This window comes from Lissotriton helveticus, chromosome 6 (genome assembly GCF_964261635.1).
Source record: "Lissotriton helveticus chromosome 6, aLisHel1.1, whole genome shotgun sequence".
NCBI lineage: Eukaryota > Metazoa > Chordata > Amphibia > Caudata > Salamandridae > Lissotriton > Lissotriton helveticus.
In genome coordinates, this window is record NC_136067.1 from 2,031,640,520 (window position 1) to 2,031,660,449 (window position 19,930).

General features: G+C 46.8%; 1 protein-coding gene across 1 annotated transcript in view; it reads left to right on the forward strand.

The window, feature by feature from the left end:
• The window catches only part of HADHA (hydroxyacyl-CoA dehydrogenase trifunctional multienzyme complex subunit alpha), a 112,178-nt gene that overhangs the window by 43,902 nt on the left and 48,346 nt on the right, over positions 1–19,930 (forward strand). The window contains exon 8 of the mRNA XM_078650015.1: positions 4,576–4,698. Within this exon, the coding sequence (XP_078506141.1) occupies positions 4,576–4,698 (123 nt within the window). The remainder of the gene's footprint in view (positions 1–4,575; positions 4,699–19,930) is intronic.

Below are 19,930 nucleotides of genomic sequence, written 5' to 3' on the forward strand. Positions count from 1 at the left end.
GTGGCCCACACACTTGGCAAAATACACTTGCAGCCTATTTGGTTTAAACTATTACAGGCTGAGAGACGTACGAGTGAGTATGTTAAACTGAGTGAGTGCTGATCTGAATGTAAATATGTGAGGAAATAGTTTAATCCCAAGTTATTTGACAAGTCAGTGGCAATGAAAGCGTAGTTTGTTGTTTCGCCTCATGGCAGGCACTGATAAATATTTGCTGAGCTTCCCACCAGGTTTTCAAGCAAACTTGCACCTTTTTTTTTATTATTTTGTGGTTTTTATTCCTTGTACACAGAGCATTTTATTACCCTTAATCAAGAGGCATTACATTATTGATTTTAGAAATGTGTATAGTAAACAGTTTCAATTAAATAACGATTAGTGTATCTTCCATGTAGGCATGTTTTTGAAAACTGCTGGGTTCATCTTACAAAGACTACGTTTTTAGTTTCAAGGAGATAGGGTGCTGCTGCAATCTTATTGATTTTTATTACTATGGAATGATGACCTAAAGGTGTACAAATGTTTCTAAATATATTTATTTCTGTATGCACTTTCATGGATACTTTTGTACCAGAATAAAGATTGAAAGAAGAACTACTACCATTGACCAGCCCTGCCTCGATCTTTTTGATACCGCCTAACATTGGCTTATCCGTGACATATTGTGAGATTTGTCATAAAATAAGGAATCCTAATTAGTTGTAATTAGCTGTTAGTTTAATTACAGTTTATTTGTTCTATACATAACCTGTCTGTTCCTTTGCCGCAGCCATGCTTGCTTCGTTGAAGTCTTTGGTTTCTGCAAACTTGTAATACATAAAAGTATTGGAGTGAAATCTGAGCACAGTCTAACAAATGAGTTCTTTGCTTCTCATGTCTTCTGCATTGTTAAAAAAGAAAGCAGTTAACTGCTCAAACCTGTTCAGATTAATCAGACGAAATCCTCTTCTCAGGACTGCACACAAAATGCAGCAACCTTCTTCTTTCATACTCTGCAAAAATCAAGCTGGATTTAGGCTGATTTAGGGCAAGAAGATGGCCCTGACCAAAATTGGAGAGGTCCTTCTCCTTTGTATGATCCTGTTTTTTTTGGAGGGGATGGGAGTCTGTGAATAGTCTTCTTTCACTTTGCCTTGTTTCTAACATGAAAGTTCCCTTTGATTTAAATGAAAGTTCAAGAAGGCTGATCAGCTCAGATTAACAACTCCAGATTGGAAAATTCACTTTTCCCCTACTCTCAGAAAAGCATGCTGTAGGAGAGTAGGGTCTGCTATCCTATGGTCACCCCAAATTTTTGCTTTTTGCTTCACTGGTTTTCGACTACTGAGGCTGTGGGCCTGCTGATCGAACCCCCAGCCTGCTGTTCTCTCACTAAATTAATGATACATGTGCTATAGGCACATACCACAATTGGAAATGGACTCCTTGTCAGCCCCCGTATAATGCACTATAGGTGCCCAGGGCATAGGGGCCACCAAGGCCTACCAGGGGCTGCAGCATATCTTTTGCCACCCCTGGCTGGTTCTTAAATTGACACAACTGGCTGATCACTCAGCTGGGGTAAGGTGGTGTAACCACCCCTTGCTTAGATATAGTATACCTATATCTAAACCTATATCTGGACACATATAAACCTGTGAGCCACTCCTATGGAAGGCCTCATCAATCCAGGAGGCAGAGTGCGTGGTTTAATGTGAGATGGAGCTCTAGCATGAGCTGAGCCTGTCTGCAGCTGTCGGGAACAACTCCCTAAGCTGTTTCAGGATAATGCCATACCATATACTCTTAAGTGCATTATAATCCTCGCGGTTATATAGCAACTTTGGTTTGGCTTTATCAAAACTTGTCGTGTAAGGTGTCGTACGATTTGGAATACTATCCCCTCGCCAGTTCTGGCGACGGGGATAGCATTCCACCCCTCTAGAGGGGTAAGACATGTTACTTTACTTAAATGCGGTTAATTTCTACAAGGACCTTGGATCCACAAAATGGATGCCTCTGCCACAGACACGAGTCTGACCCCCTGAAGCTGACCGAAACTCAGCCAAATGGGGCCTGGACAAAGGGTTTCCTGTCGCAGGGAGGTGTTACACCCCCCAGACGGGAGATAGTGGATTGTAGCAGGGAGGTTTGAAAGAAACCAGACACTGCATGGGGAGCACAAGGCTGCCCCTTGCATAATCCGGCCAAACCGGTTCTGGGGCACTCCAGCCCTCGTGCCAGGGCGGCCTGGATCGAAGGAAGGGGGTGTATCCACCCACTTCCTGGGTCCCACCCATAGGAGGGGACCTAGCAGGTAATCCAGCCCCCAAAATTAGTATAAGACTGGGAGCAGTGCCAATGCACTTCAGATTATCCTGATGAAACATAAGAAACGAAACTCTGGACCCTTCGACATCCTACTCGACGTAGAAGCCCGAAGAATCTCCCTTGTGGTCAAGGAGTGACCACCCTGTGCAAACAGGCACCATCCAGCCATCGACGTCTGCTTTGTTGCAGTTCCCGCCGGAACTCGAGCGACAGAGATCGACGAGATCAAGCTTGCCTGCCTTCCTACAGCCCGATCCCCAGTCCCTGCAGAGCTGAGACCCGTGGAGGCGACCGGAAGCGTGGGGCACGCCATCTTGAAAAGACCACGAGACGCTGACCGTGCAGCCCACGAGTGACCCTCGAAGCTGTACACCGGGGTTTGAGAAGCCCCAACCCTGAGCCACTCTTGCACCGAAGTTCAGCCCTCCACACTCGACGAGTGCTGCGTGGGGCCCTTCTGCTTCTTTTGGCTCAACGCGTTGGCCCGGTCACTTGCCAGCTGGCTTGTGGCCCCTGTGCCGACGAAACTTGAAATTCGACTTGCGATTCTGGTTGCTCCAGATTTGCACCAGCTCCCCTGAAAAGGAGCCCCCACTCTGACCCTCCTGGTTCGAGTGAGAAGCAATCTCCCGGTTCCGCGTGGATTGCTTTTGCCAAGTGTTTGCTCCAATCTTGAAGCCGACTGCGCCGACGGCGAGAGCCTGCGTGGGACAGATCGTGACCCGCTCCTGGATGTCGTAGATGCCCCAGAGCCCACGTGACAGCGGAGAGAAGCTCCTCGACGACCACCTGATTGCGCCCGACATTGCCTGGTTCCGTCCTGGTTCCGTCCTGGTTCCACCCTGGTCACTGCTGAGTGACCCAGACTCTGTCTCTTCTGCTTTCAGGTACTTTTCGACTTGAGTCCACCCTTGGACTCCACTGGACACTTCTCTTTCACCCCGCCTGCAGCCTTTTCAGCTCCAAGCACCAAGAGCCTGCGTGACGAAACCCGACTCAACTTCGACCCTGTGCACCCGCTTCCTGTGGGTGAGGTAACATTGCAACGCCGGTGTTCCCACACTGGTACACACCTCTAGGGTCTGTGTCTTAAGTTTTGTTCCTCTAGGTTCAGCGGAAGTGTCCTTTAACTTTAACTTTGTAACTTTTACGCACCATTGGTTAACATTGGTGCATGCGTGCGCTTTCTGCACTGCACCCGAATCCCGCGAGCTTTTCCCGACTTCAGCATTGCTTGTCCCGACTGCTCCCAGCGATTCCCTAGGCCCTAGGCCTAACCACTGTTCGATTGGTATCTCTTATACCACTTGTTTAGTATATGGTCTGAGTGGCCCCTCGCCCTCATCCATATTTGTGCAGCTTTGTATGTTATACTGTGCTTTTGATTTAACGCTTGTGCCCCTTTATTCATAAAGAATACTGGGGATTGTTTTTAGTAATAAACACATATATTTTTATAATATATACTTGTGTGGTGTCCTTTCATTTGATATTAAAGGATTGTATGTGGTAAAACAGCTCGCTTAACACGACCTCTTAAGTTAAGCCTTTAGGCCATGCTACCCCTAGGATAGCTTGTCTAATAAGGTTGACTTACAACCAGACACCATAAGGGATTGTTTGGTCTGATAACAGGAGGTTCCAGAATTGGAAACATCACCTATCAGGCCAACTTCTCACACATGCTCTTCCATGTCGTTTTCTACCACTGTAATGCCAATGTTTTTTGTTGGCCATATCTTTTGTTAGAATTTGGAAATGTTGTACACTTGTATGTTGTAAATCTCAACCTTGAAAACTGTGGTTACTTAAGAAAACTTGAAGTGACCTTTAAATGCAGCAGACCATTATTCCCTTTGTCCACAGCTTGTGAAATCTCTTAATTATTATTTTTTTTTTTACAGTTCTGAAGTCCAAGTTATTTTTGCTCCTTCAATAAAACAAATGTACACATTTTGGTTCTGTACTGTTTTGAAAAATAAAATACCTATGCTAGCATTTACTAAGTTTTTTTAAATATTATTCTCCATGGCCAGCAGGAGACTTCTAGATTTCCTAAGGCCTTTTGGGATAAAAGAGAGCAGTTTGTTATAGATATGTATTCACCATGTAATTATCATAAGCAGCTCAGTGGTTTCAGCTGGCTTCTTGACCGCTCATTGAGTGACTCACTCTGGGAGTGTCCTAGAATAGGAATTCTTGTTTCAGTTTGCTCGTGTTGAATCCATGTATGGCGATGTAACTAGTCTCTTCTGCTATTTCCAGGGCCCGGATTAAAGAGCCCAGAAGACAGGACTATTGAATACCTGGAGGAGGTTGCAATCCAGTACACGAAAGGCATTCTCAACAAGACGGTTTCCCTCAAGAAGGAGAAAGGGCTGGTGCAGAGTAAGTTTTACTGATGCACGTTTGTTTATCCATGAGGAGCATGCAGCATGGACATCAATTTACCAAAATTCCAAGGATGGTGTAATTGAAACACCTAACCCTTTGACTGTAATGCCGACATAGGAAGTGTCCTTGTATATTTTGTGTCCCCAAATATTCTGTGAAAGTCTTGTCACATTGCTTTAACCCTGATGGCATAAAACCTATTGCCATTGCTGGACTTCCAGAATAACTGCAGGATTACTTAAACATGACACAGAACAATGTCTATTTTACGTTTACAGCAAATGAGGGAGCCAGACCTCTTTTAGGGAGTCTCTATGGGGTTCCCCCCTACTACATTTAGAAAGAAATTGGATCAAATGCACATTGGGTTTTTAAGGGAGGGGGGGGCAATTTGTGCATACATTTGCTAAACAGCCAAAGGCTCTGAAAAGGCACTCCTTAAATATTCAATTCCTTTCATGGTATTCCAAGCCAGTGAAATCTGGCGGTCCCCAGGAGTTGATCCCCATTTTTTTCAAAATTAGCTATGGTTCTCCCATACGTCAAAAATTACTTCCATTGTGCCTGTTCCACAATGATACCGTTCATAAGCCATGGGTGACCCTTTTGTCAAAAAATAATTTTAGTTTGTTAGAGCCAACATTTTGTCATGGATGCTTTCTTCCTATAGGCTGCCGTTTCACTCCCTTGTGACAGGAATTACCTCCAATGTGCCAGTACCCTTATTTTGACCATGGTTGCACAATGTCATGAATTACCATTATTATGGTACTACCCTTACGTTACCATGGCTGCCTAGTGTGCCACAAATTACCTCCTGTGTACCAATGACCGTATTTTGTCGCTGGTGCTAGTCATGCTAAGAATTGCCTCTATTATTCCTTTGCGAGTAGTTTGCATTAGGTACCCTAGAAGCCAAGAATTACCTTCAGTGTGCCAGGGCCAACAACGGACCTGCAAACACAACATGACATTCTTACTCACACTTACTTGCAATCAGTCACTCATTATTTTGTCTTCACTTGCACTCCTTCATTCTCACTCTTTTGCATTCACTCTTACCCATTCTCACTAATTCGCTCTCAGTCTCACTCTTTCTTATACCATCTCACTCATACTTTCTCACTTGTACTCTGACTGCCTCATTCTCAATCCCTCATTGTCACTCATTCATTTACTCACTCTCACTTATATTTTCTCACTTGCATTCACTCTCTTATTCACACTTGTAGGAAAGAGTCCCTTTTAGCATGGTTGCCCCACACTTATTTCCTGATGTTGTTGTACTTTGACTGAGTGTGCCCTGGGTTCCTGCCACCCAGGTACCCAGGGCCTGTGTTCTGTCCCTAAGCTGACTGTACTGTTGCAAAACTCAATTGCCAACTCCCTGGCCACGTGTAAGTCCCTTGTGAAAGGTACCATAGGTACCAAGGGTACTGTGACCAGGGAAGGCCTGTAAGGGCTGCATCACTTATTGTGCCACCCTTAGAGATTATGTACCTTTACACACAAACACTCTGCCATTGCAGGCTGCATGTTTTGGTGCAGAACAAAGTGAAGAGTCGACATGGCACACATTCCATGCCTACAAACTACTGCCCTGTCATAGGTAAGCCACCCCTCTTGCTGGGTGCACTATACCAGTGGTGAGTGTACAAGTGCATGAGCCCTGTACCCTTACAGTATCTAAGTCAATTCTTAGACATTGTAAGTGCAGTTATCTCATAAGGAGTATATGATATGGGAGTTTGTCATCACGAGCTCCACCGCACCTTAATGGCTGTTCTGAAAACTAGGCAGTTTGGTATCAAACTTCTCAGCACATTAAACCCACACTGATGCCAGTGTGGGATTTAATGAAAAATGCACTTGGAGGGCATCTTAGAGATGCCCCCTGAAAAATTACCTAACTCTAGTGTCCTGGCTGAGTGGCTGCTCGCCAACTGCCACCACCAGACATGTTTATGGGCCCCTGGGTCGAGAGCCTGCCGCTTTTAAGGTCGTGAAACAAAGCACATCCTTAGACGAGGTGCCAGGATGGGCAGGGTCTATGAAGGGGAAGCTTCAAATGCTTGCCGCTGTTGTGAGCTACCCAAGTCATATGCTGCTCCCAGCAACTGGCCCCCACCGGTTCTGACCCCCACTTTGGGTGGGAAAATCGGTGGCAAAACCAAGTTAGGAGGAGAGGTGTGACCACCTTTGCCAACCCCAACCCTCCGGTGGGGGATGCGAGGTGAAACACAACTCTCAGTCCCTGCCATCTTGCAGATGGGGTGACCCAGCCAACTAGAGTGATTCTTATGCCCCTCTCCCACTGGAGGGTGGCATAATAGGGGGTCCCGGCCTGCACCTACCTGTAACTCCCCTACATGTAGTGTTTAGTGGCAACCCTGAATCATGCCTCCTCAGACAAGAAGAATAAAGAAGGACCGAAGAGGAAGGCTGAAGAGGAAGAAGAGGACACCAACTGACTAGGCCCCAGCTCTACCGGCTCTACCTGCTCCAGTGAAATCCCGGTGTGTCCTGCAGCCAGCAGCCCCACAGAACCCGAAGGACCTGCCCTGCCTTCCCAACCAAGACTTTGTCTACCATGAGCACCAGATTTGCGGCCAAATCTGCAAGTCTGCACCGCTCTCCTCCCGACGCTCATTGCCCAAGTTAGTGGCCCAACACCAGGAGGAGGTCTCCCCAGATATCCTGACCTGGTATCTGGTGATCCCTGACCTACCTTAAGTCTCCACCCGACACCTGCAGCCCCTTTCTGGAGGATTCCCCTGACCGGGACCGGAGCCGATAAGAGAAACCGATGCCAAGACACCCTGACTGGTGGCGGCCTCCAGAAGATCTTCGTCTGCGAGCCTGCAGTGTTTATTGCAACTGGAGAACCCCCATTGAAACCAACAAGGCACCCAACGCCAAAACAGCACTGCACAACTGACCTCCCCCTTGCTCTGAGTCTACGTCCAGGGACTTTGCTCCCACAACCTTGTGGCCTGCTCGTGAGCAGCCACCAACCGAAGTCCCCCATTCCCCATTGGATAACATTGGGCCACAGCACTCTGCACCCGGCCGCCCTTGTGCCGCTGAGGGTGCCTCCTTGACCCTCGGGGAACTCTTGTTCTTACCCCAGAAAACGAACCCGAAATCGTAGTACTTACCCATAAACCAATAACCTTGTTTTCTCCCATAAGACTGCATTGACTGCTTTCTTGTAAAAATTGTTTTAAGTTGGTTTGTATGAAACCTTAAACTGCATATATACTAAAACTGATTTACTTACCTTTTTATTTAGGAAATGTCCCAGTGTGATATCTAGGCATATCACACGGAGTAGAAAAAGTAACTTAAAAGTAATCTGAAAAGTAACCTAATCAGTAATCTGAAAAGTAATTCTAATTGTTTATAAACACTTGACTTACCTGTAATCATTCCAATTGCATTTATCTGCATTCAAACTGTATTTAACTGCATTATTCTTGCAAAGTATTGTTATCCTCACCTGTACCAGGCCTGGCTTGGTTCTAGAAATTAAAATACAACTACAAAATATTTTTATACAAACATATTGGTCTGAGTTCCATCTTTGAGTGTGTGACACTTCTTGCTTGAGTGTGTACAATGAATGCTTAACACTACCCTCTGATAAAGGCTTACTGCTCGCCCACATTACCACAAATAGAGAGTAAGGCATTAATCTACTTTTACATCTGCCTACCTATGGACTCTGTGTACACTATACCTTACTTTGGTATAGTAAATACAAAGCCAGCTTTCTACAACACTCACTCTCGAACACTCGCTCTCCCCTAACACTCGCCCTCCAGTCCTTCTCATTGATTCATTTTCACTCAGTCACTCTTGCTCGCTTTCACTCTTGCTCGCTTTCACTCTTGCTCGCTTTCACTCTTGCTCGCTTTCACTCTTGCTCGCTTTCACTCTTGCTCGCTTTCACTCTTGCTCGCTCTTGCTCGCTCTTGCTCGCTCTCGCTCGCTCTTGCCCGCTCTTGCCCGCTCTTGCCCGCTCTTGCCCGCTCTTGCCTGCTCTTGCTCGCGCTCGCTCGCTCTCCCTCGCTCGCTCGCTCTCCCTCGCTCGCTCGCTCTCCCTCGCTCGCTCGCTCTTCCTCGCTCGCTCTTCCTCGCTCGCTCTCCCTCGCTCGCTCTTCCTCGCTCGCTCTCCCTTGCTCGCTCTTCCTCGCTCGCTCTCCCTCGCTCGCTCTCCCTCGCTCGCTCTTCCTCGCTCGCTCTTCCTCGCTCGCTCTTCCTCGCTCGCTCTCCCTTGCTCGCTCTCCCTCGCTCGCTCTCCCTCGCTCGCTCTCCCTCGCTCCCTCTCCCTCGCTCCCTCTCCCTCGCTCCCTCTCCCTCGCTCCCTCTCCCTCGCTCCCTCTCCCTCGCTCCCTCTCCCTCGCTCCCTCTCCCTCGCTCCCTCTCCCTCGCTCCCTCTCCCTCGCTCCCTCTCCCTCGCTCCCTCTCCCTCGCTCCCTCTCCCTCGCTCCCTCTCCCTCGCTCCCTCTCCCTCGCTCCCTCTCCCTCGCTCTCGCCCTCCCTCGCTCTCGCCCTCCCTCGCTCTCGCCCTCCCTCGCTCTCGCCCTCCCTCGCTCTCGCCCTCCCTCGCTCTCGCCCTCCCTCGCTCTCGCCCTCCCTCGCTCTCGCCCTCCCTCGCTCTCGCCCTCCCTCGCTCTCGCTCACACCCCCAAGCATACACTCAACCTTTTTGTTACTAGACGAATAGCTGACTAGTATTAATGTTTAGTGTAATAATATATTGCCACTGATCTTGGGTTCGTGGCAGTGATATGCCACCTCTGAGGCCAAGGATTGCAAAGGTAGTGCCAGGAGTTCCAGCTGCGACCCCCAAATGATTTCCTTAGCATTCATAGAGGTGGAGGGAGATTACTGGTCTGTTAGGTGCCAAGAACTACTATCTTATAAATGTGCAAATAATGTTGAGTAATGTAAGGAACGGCGCCAAAGACTCATCATACATTCATTAATTTGCTAATGATTTTCAAGGGGACCTTGAAGTACATATCCCCATGATGTCGGTGCTTCTTATTTATATTTTTTAAAAATCTACTATCATTGGGAAATTTAATACACAGTGATGCAATTAACAGCTAGAATACATTTCTTGTGACTCTACCATGTAAGACCTGTGTCCCCCCCAACCCCCTCCCCACCCCTTTCCCTGAGCTCAGAGGATCGGCGTGGGCAAGGTACACAGCAGCGGGAAGCGGTATTCGTGTGGTTTGCGCAATGAACTCCATTGCAGTCTGCAAATCCCATTGAATTCCATGTAAAAATCTCTCACCATATAACCTTATACAAATGGGACTTAGAATTGTCTGTCGTAACTTGGTATTAAGGGGCCGTGGGATGCATACACTGTAGGAGCTTTATATTGTGAGGACTGGAATTTGTACACTGTAGGAGCTTGATGAGAAGCACTATAGAAAACAAATGTTAAGGTACAATTATATCTGCATCTATTACAAAGCTACAGCTTAAGGTCAATAAATGATAACCTCACCAATGTGTCCCTGGTGCAACATTCTCGTAACTCCCATGCAAGCTCAGCCTACCTGAACTGCATGTTGCTGTCATAAGACCTGTTTAAATGCTGTACTAGGTTTTCCATGGTTCCTATATTGGCAACTAACCATCTAACACTGCATCTATTGTTACATTTGTATGATCTCTGACTTGTAGAAGTTGCTAATCATTGATTGGATATTAGTTTTCCTGCAAGTCCCTAGTATATAGTACTCCGTGTACCCAGGGCCCATGGTATGTAACCGGGTCAACCCAGGCTTCCCAATGGGAGCCCTTTCAGGGCAGAGTGAGAGGAAGAGACCAACCCTCCAGGGGAGCCAACTCCTCAACCAAGTGACTCCTCTTACTCCATCATATAACACCAGTGGGGCAGAATAGATGACTTCCTTCAGGAATGGAGGACGGTCACATCAGATAAATCGATCCTCGACATCGTCCAACTTGCATACTGTATAGAACATATAAAGACACCAGCCAGGGTCAGACCAAAGAAGAGATCAGACTCTGGAGAGCATAGATGTCTACAGTGCAAGATGCAGGATCACTTCGCAAATAGGCCAATAGAGAGAGTGGCCACATCAGAAATCAACCAAGGAAACTACTCCGCATAATTACTAGTCTCTAAACCAGATGAGACTCGAGGAGCAATTCTGGGCATCTGCTTCTTAAACAAGTTCATAAAAACACAAAAATTCAAAATCGGTATGCCACAGGAGGTCATCCGGTGGCTGCTGGTAAACGAAAACATGGCAACCAAAGAACTAAGACGCCTGCCTGCACATCCCCATGAACCACAAGCACAAATGGTACCTGCAGTACATTGTCAACCAAAACCCTTACCAATTCAGAGTGCTGCCTTTCAAAGTCAAGTCTGCATACAAGATATTCACAAAGTGCTTAGCCATGGTGGCGCCCTACCTAAGAAGGAAGGTTATCCACATATATCTGCATTTAGATGACCGGCTAGTCAAAGCAAGCTCCTTTTCTCAATGCAAGAGGCACTTAAGGACAGTCATCGACACCCTTCAATAACTAGGGTTCACAGTCAATCTTGAAAAGATACCAACATAGCTAGAAAAAGAGAGAAACTTCCCAGGAACATGTATCAATACAGTGGAGGTGAGAGCCTTCCCTATCTTCAAGAGATTCAGGCAATCACAGCGCAGGCTCACTGCTACCTCAAGGGTCAGTCTTTGACAGCGAGGACAGCGGGTAAAATGATGGGCATGAGTGCCTCGTGCATTCCCCTGAAACCACACGCAAGTCTCCACATGAGACCACGCCAAGAGTGGATCCAAAACCAATGGTCACAGGCATCAGATAGTTAGGACTATCTAGTGGTTGTAACACTGAGAATTCAAGAAGAGATGACATAGTAGAAAGTGGACAACATAACAGTGGGCTGACCCCCCTCACACAGCCAACTCCTACTGTGATGATCACCAAGGACTTGTCCTACACAGGCTGGGGTGCACACGTGAGGGAACTAAACATCGTAGGACTAAGGAACACAGAAGAGATGCAGCGAAAATGTTCTCTAACTAAAAACAGTCTTCCTGGACCTGAAGACCTTTCAAACACTGGTAAAAGTAATGACCATGCAAATCCACGATTTTGGTATCTGAACAAGCAAGGAGGAACAAGGTTGCATGTGCTGTCAAAACTAAAACAGGAAATGGGGCCCTTCAGAGAGTAATCACCTTAACCACCATACATCTCCCAGTAGTAGAAAGTCGAGAAGCAGCCAGACTAAGCAGGCAAGCATCAGTATCCCACGAATGGGAACTAAATGAACAAGTGCGTGTCATAAAGTGGGGCGCCATAGAGATCGACCTGTTCGTAATACCAGAAAACTCAAAATGCCAAGACTTCGTGTCCAGGCAACCACACCGCCGCTCCCAGGGGACTGTCCTGTTGATAGATTGGTCAGTGAAATGTGCAAACGCCTTGCCACCAATTCCCTTCATTCCTTTAGTGGTAAACAAGTGCAAACCGTCTTCAATGACGCTGATTTTAATTGTCCCGCTGTGGGCAAGACCAACATGGTTTGTCTGACCTGATGGAGATGGCACAAGGAAATATAAAAAGGCTGCCAAAAAACCACAACCTCCTCCATGCAGGGAGAGAAAATCTACCACCCAGAGGCAAGCACCCTGAGGCTAGCAGCCTGGCTCCTGGAGACAGTTTGGACACTTGAACCTTCCAAATCAATTTATGGACATCCTAAAAGGGGCATGAAGGCCAAGTGCAATGGCAAAGGTATGTCCTGTGGTGCAGAGATTAACTGTTCCACAATAGCACAAACGACACCACAGTGATTAGATTAGTTATGTACCCTCTAGATAACAGTTGAACATATCCTTCACTAAAACTACACTTGGCAGCAGTAGTATCCCACACAAGAGGGCTCCTAGAAAGAAGCCTCTTCACAACACCAGTGATTAAAAGGTTTCTAAAAGGAACAAAAAGAATAGCTTCACCCAGATCAGCACCAACACCAGTGTGAAACCTCAGCCTGGTATTACCACAATTAATGAAGGCACCTTTAAACTGATACTCAAAGCAGAACTTCAGTTCCTGACCTCGAAGACTGCATTCCCAATCAAAATCGCATCACTGCACAGGGTGAGCGAACTACAGACACTAACAATCCAAGAGCCCTACCTGGAAATACACGAATCCTAGGTAGTCATGCAGACCAATCCATGCTTCCTCTCCATGGTCCTATTGTAGTTTGAAGTTAACCAAACAATCCAGCTTCTGGGCATTTTTCACCTACCAAAAACACAAGGTAGGAGAACTCTACCAATCCTGGAAGCACGCAGGGCTTTAATGTACTTCTTAGAAAGGACAAGGAAGATTAGAAAGGGGAGCCAGTTCTTTATATCTTTATCACACTCAAGCAAAGGATCACCAGGGATGAAGGGCACCATCATAAGATGGACAGTGCAAACAATCCAGTTATGCTACCAAAAAGCTGGCACACACTTGGAGGCAGGGCTGAGAGCACATTCCACAATGGGGGGGGGGGGGTAAAAAAGGAGCCACATTGGAATTCCTAGCAAACATGCCAATAAGCGACATATGTTTGGCAACCAAATGGCAATCAGTCCACACCTTCACAAGACATAATTGTGTGGCCATCTAAGTGAACAAAGAGTCAGATGCTTCAGTACTCTGTCTGACTTATGTTTGTAAGCTCAACTCATTTTAATCCCACCTCCAATAGTGACAAAAAAGGATTTGTGCTGGAAAATGCTTGCTTACCAGTAATTTTCTGGATTCACATGAGATCCTCCACCTCCCCAGCAATACCTTAAGAAAACAAAAGAAGACGATAAAGACTGGAGAAAGTCACCAAAGGGAAAAAAGGAATCTGAAAAGGTCAACCACGTAGAAGGGCTTCTGGAGTGCACGTCTGACGCCATGGTTCATGGGAGGACGAACATGGCACCTAATAGCCACAGACGATGCCCAGCAAAAAAGAGGACTAACCAGAAGTTTCTAGGCCCAACCACTTGATGGAGTAATGCACAGCATGTGATTCCAGAAAATTCTTGCAGCTGAAAAACTACTCCTACTGGTAAGTATCCAACTCATTCTTTCATGTTGGATTCTGGCAGAGCAGGGCACTGTGGGATTTGTTAGGGCCAAACCCCCAACAGATGTCAGAGTGGGTGAAGTTCCCCCTGGAAAAATGTTCCCCATTGGTTAGGGAGTCGCCTCCACCCACAAGGTAGTGTCGGGCATAAAAGTACCACCCCTGGATACAGTCCTCAGAACACCTCTGGACCTGTGGAAGACGGAAGGAGGGGACAGTACCTGCGAAACCCTGGACTGCAATGACTGGACCTGCTCCCACTTGTAGCTTGGACTAAAGAGCGGTTTCCATGTCTAGAGGGCTAGCCTCTTAAGCTCCGGAAACTCAAAAGCTGCTAGAGGCCCAAGACTGCTGGTTCCAGCTGACCAGTTTCAACTGGATTTGCCCTGGACCATGACATGATCAGGCCAGCAAGGGATCTCCCTGGCTCACATTTAGAATTCCTTCTCCTTGGAGCTTTCTCACCAAAAGTCAGCAGCTATCCAGCCTCATGTAGCACATAGTGGTCAAAGCCTGCTGTCTTGACCCGCTGAGGATTTTCGATTTCTGAAAAGGTTTCAAGGTCAGAAGGTAAAACTTTCCGCTGAACCTGGTCCTTGATTCCGACCCATGCTCCAGCCTTAACATTTGACTTTGACCTGGTGTAGCATGACCAGATACCAGCGGTTGGCTCTTTGCACTTTTTAGAAACATCTAAAACTTCAAAAATCTGTATCCTTGCTTCTCTACATTGTAACCTTTTGTTGTTTTGGTGTCTATTTGCTCATTAAATATTTTTATAGGGAGGAGCTACGCTCGTAACCAAGATGGCCGCTTAAGCTCCCGGCTCCGCCGACCTCCGCCAGAAGCTCATGAATCCTGACTCCTATCCTGATTTCCCGCCGGACTCCCGTGCAGGTGAACTGCGCCTGACTCGACAGATGCACTCCCGGGATTTCTAGCTGCTCGGACGACGAAGATAGGTCGTGTGCCATTCTTGGCCTACTCCAGATTTGAAGCCGGGGCCTCGAGTTTTTACCCGGCCGGGTTGGAGTTGAACAACATCGGCCGCGGACTGTGGGAGGTTCCGGTCTCCAGAAGTGGCGTTTTTCCTCTCCCGTTATGGATGGTGGTTTGGTGACAGCTCTACCCAGCACCAACGGTGACCTACTGTACCGACTATTTGTTCGGGGTTCCGCTGCCCGGAGGCCCCGTTGAGCTCCCGCGGTTTTCTGGGCTTGGTTCCTCGTGGGCGGCGACGGTACTGCTATCGTGCTTTGGCCGTGTTAACGGTGGTTTCTACATTGCTTCTGCCTTGTGCCCCGGAGAAGTCGACCTCCGAGGTTCGGACGCCCGCCCGGTCGCTCATTGAGGGGCGATGGAGCGGGCTGAAACTACACCGTCGCTACGCACTGTAATGGCCGCCATTTTGGAGCTCCACACACGATTCACCGCCACCATCCAGGAGATGATCATAATTGTCGATCATATAGGCTTGGGACCGGATTCCGGCCATTTGCTCCTGGAGAGCCGAGATACTTCTTCCGCGGAGAACGCCTTGACTGTTACCGAGGACCCTGTGCAGGATACCGACACGGAAATCTGCTGCGACCCTAAGATGGCGGCTATCGAGCCCGAAAGAACTGGACGTTTATTTAGCCCTATATCGACCCCGCCCGAGATGGATGTGACTCTCTTTGTAAGCCATTGTGACTTTTCCAACATCTGTCGGACTACACCTTTGCCTCTTTTTGTGAGTGACCAAAACCGCTTTGCTGATTTTTCGCTGGAGGGCAGTGGATTTGCTTTGACTTTTGGACTCTGTGCCCGTCTATCCTGCTTTCCCTCCTATCGAATTGATCTTGACAGTCTACTATTTTCTCTTAATCTTGTCGTGATGGCGGCTCGGCTGGACAGAGCCTGCGTGGAGAAACGCAGCATCCTATTTGTACTGGACGGGGTCATCGTGATGGATTGCGAGGGTTTGGGCTGAACTTGATTGGACTTTGATGCACTGTTTCTTTTGTCTTTGCTGGGTGGTATCTGTGGGAGCGAGGGCCAGATGTGAATCTGATTGTCTGATTATTGGTCTGATGTGCTCGGGAAGGGATTTGCTGCCTCTGCGGTACCGGGGGTCGGGCGGGATGGTCCTTTTTCTGTTTGTGGCTCCCCTACGGACTGTCTTTTGATTTGCTAAACTTTGCTTATTAATACGGTGGGGGGTGTCTGCTTTTGGCGGGGGGATGGGAGTCCGGGAGCTCGTATCGTTTTGCAACATTCTCCTCCTCCAACTTTTTCCCTTCCTTGGGGCGTAGTTTAGGGGGCGACAGGCACGCTGCTAGTGGGGTTAGGTCGTAGCCATCTGCAGGGGTGTAGGGTGGGGGGTTGTGGGGGGGTTTGTTATTTTTCCTTTGTTATTTTCTATGACCATTCTATTTCCCTTTTCCTTTCTTCACAAGAGATGTGGCGTATTCTCCTGATCTTTGCCTAAACGTATCTGGGTGTCATATGTCTGCTTCGCCTATCCTGTACTCCTGGTGGGCGGGTGCTGTGGGGGGGTGCCTGCGGTTATTGCAATCTCATTGTTTTGCTTCTGCTTTACGCTGGTATTGCTTTCTTTGCTGCTTTTGACTGTACGGTATTTCTTCACTTCGCTTGCCCGTCCACAGCTGTGTTATATTCGTTTGACATCTGATATGTATATTTCTCCTCTTGTGTTATAATAATAAAAAAAATTATCAAAAAAATCTATATATTTTTATATTTTTATCAATTGGAGTGGGCTTATTATTGTTATTTTTCTACTTATTAACTGTTTAAGTACTGAGAAATGCTTTACAGATTTCTGCTAATCTGCTCTGTGCTACAGCTCCCAAGGGTTGATCTCAGGTTTAACTAATTGGCACCCAACTAGACCTAGTAGGAAATAGTGACACTGTTACTTGAAGAGGACTACCATCAACTTCAGTGTATAATCCACTTTCTTACTCTAGGTCTATGGAATGGTCCCTTGCTCGTGGATGGGCTCTTTAGTATGTCAGAATTCTAAGAAGCTTGGTCCTATAAAGCCAACAAGTGATAGTTTAATTGTCCTTTTAGATGTTGAAGCCAACATATTAACTAGGAAGCAATGTAGAAAGCTCCAGGAATGGGTGAAAGGCAATGAACTGCAGACAACAGACCAAACTTGGTCCGGCCATAGTGAAGAAATATGAGGTACTATAATAGCCCTGACAATAGACCGAACAAACCCTTGTACACTTGCTTTATAAATGTGTTCTCTGCATTCAATTGGGTGGACCATAAAATGCTATGGTGGAATCTTCAAAAGTAGAGTATAAATATTATGATCTAAAAAATCCTGTACTACAAAACCTGAGTTAAAATACAATTGGACCAACGTGGTGTATAGCTGAGAAGATTAGGCTTCAAGGAGGAATTTATGCTGTCCCCCACTTTATTCTACACATATGACATATTAATGGCATAGAATCTCAGATTTTTCCTCCTAACTTGACTTTAAATACGCAGATGATTAGGCTGCACAGGACCACACTTGTAGAAGTCCAAAGCGCACTGGATCATTTGATATACACTTGGGATAATCTGCTAAATCAATGTAATAAAAACAAAGATGATAGCTTATAACTGGGGTTAATATTGTTTTGAGCTCTAATTTCTGCTATAACCTACTGCGTGTACATACATGTAGGAAAATTGATTATTATTTTGGATGAACATGTGTCCATCGCAAAGGATCAGGCCACCACCAGCTAGATGTCACACAAACTAAATTAAATAAACCTGTGTTAAATCTCTGGTAATTGAATGCAGAGCAGCCAGGATGAAATCAAAGGCAATTTGTAAAGTATTTAACCAGTGCATAAACAGTAGGAAAAAAATCCCAAACAAAACTCCACAACCAATTTTAAAATGGAAAGTTTTGAGTAAAAAAAAAAAGGCCAAATCAACAATATGAAATTTGAAAAAGTTAAGTGAAAATGGTGCCAAAATGTACAAAGCGCATTTGATATTCTGTGGAAGCTGTAGACTGGGGCCTAGATGCAATTTGAGGCTGGTCACAGTAGAGCCCTGGTCGGACACAAGTCGATTTGATCCTGGTGAAAGTCTAGAACTCGAAAGATTGAAAAATTTTGAAGTCCCTGTAGAAAAGTGCTCTATTTTGGCATGGTCGTAACACCACCACACACACACACACACACACACACACACACACCTTTTGCCTGGTATCTGATGCAACTATGACTGAAGGGCACTGTGTTCCTGCTAACCCGTCCCAAGATGCAGATCTTTTTTTTTTTTTTTACTTTTTTATTGCAACAGTTGCACGGAATCTCATTGATTATCTTGCCTTATGGATGTTACTTTTTTGGGGGGGGGCAGTCTATTGTTAACATAACATATCCTGGCAATCTGTTAACATTATCAAATGTCTCCCTCAACAGTTTAATTTACTGGGCATATCTATGGCTATTACAGTGCTTGAACACGTTCCCACACGTGTGTAACAATACTTATCAGAAATGTTGAAAAGGAAAAAAAGAAAAGCAAAGATAAACAATTTAACTAATAATAAAAAGGGAAACCCTGGCAGCAACTGGTGGCCGAACTATCTTGTGGGCAAAAAGTATAAATCATCTAGGGTGGAGCTATCCGGCTTCTGAAATTGTGGTGCTTGAAGGTCAAGGGAATACCTATTTCTGACATCAGATGAAGGCTCTTTATTTACATGTGGGAGTGGGGATTTTCTCCACTCTCCAAATTTGGCGCGTGGGCGATAGGATTTGACTCCTGTTGAGCCCTCCTCTCCTCCGGTCGGGTCTGCTGTTGACTGTAATTCCTCCAACATGTGTCCCCACTCAGGTCTCACTCTGCATTCTCATCCTTAAGCACTGCTCTCAGGCGGTTCTCTTCAGCTACACCCCATTCTTGCATATCTACTGCGCTCAGGCGGTTCTCTTTAACTACACTATATTCTCGCATATCTGCTCTACATTTGACTATGCTGGGGGGGTGTAGTGTGGGGCCAATGTATTGCAATACGACCATGCAATTAGCCACAACTAGGCCTAGAATTATTATTATTATTATTAAAGAAAATGTATATGCAGAAAGCGCTACTAAACCCGGAGGCATCAAGGCGCTGAGAGTGGAATCAAGAGAGCTCATAAATCAACCAGGGGGAATTAGAAGTGCAGATTTGTGTCTCATGCAATCCCCTTTTTAGGTCTCGACCTACGCAGGGCGCATGCGCTGTGCTGCATAGGAAAGAGACCTGTAGCCATCAATTGCCTTTTTCAGGCTACAACGTGCACGCGTTCCATTGCCTTCAATGGCAACGCGTGCACGTGTGGCTATTCCCTTGCGGGAGCGAGCGCCACCATATGGTATCAATTATCGTGCTCACTCCTGCAAGGGAAACGCTGCCTGCTCTCTGCCCGCTCTCCCCCCCACCCCATACTTGTTTTTAATGGTACATGCGCGCGGCTGCTTTGATGTCTTCCCACCGCAGAAAAAGCTTAGATCTGTAACTAGGCACCCCCTACTTGTTTTTAATGGTACGTGCGCGCAGCAGCTTTGATGTCTTCGGACCACACAACAAGCTTAGATCCGTAATTAGGCGGCACGTGATGGGGTATTCCGCATGTTTTCTTTCCTTTTGACAGGCGCATGCTCTCCCTCCAAGGGGATGCATGTAGCCAGGTTCTGAACTGGGATGGTGCAGTGAGCTAAAAAACGGTGATGGATCAAGCCCTGATCTTTTGACTGGGTAGGAGTGTTCTGCTTAATTCAGATACTCTGTCCATCACCACCCCCTTTTCTGAATCCCTCCCTCCAAGGGGGCCTGTCATACCCATTCATCAACGGCACCACAGCAGTTTACACAGCAGCCACATAGACTCAGGTTAGCTTGTCCCGTGTCTGAATGGGAGCACAAGCGAGGCGCTGGTTCTGCTGTGAGAGGTAGGAGCCGTCACATCTCACCGTGTGCACACACCCACAGCTGCGCCGGCACTGAGCGAGTGCTCACTGCTCTCACACAGGCTCAGCTCGCCGCGCAGTCTGCAGCTGGCA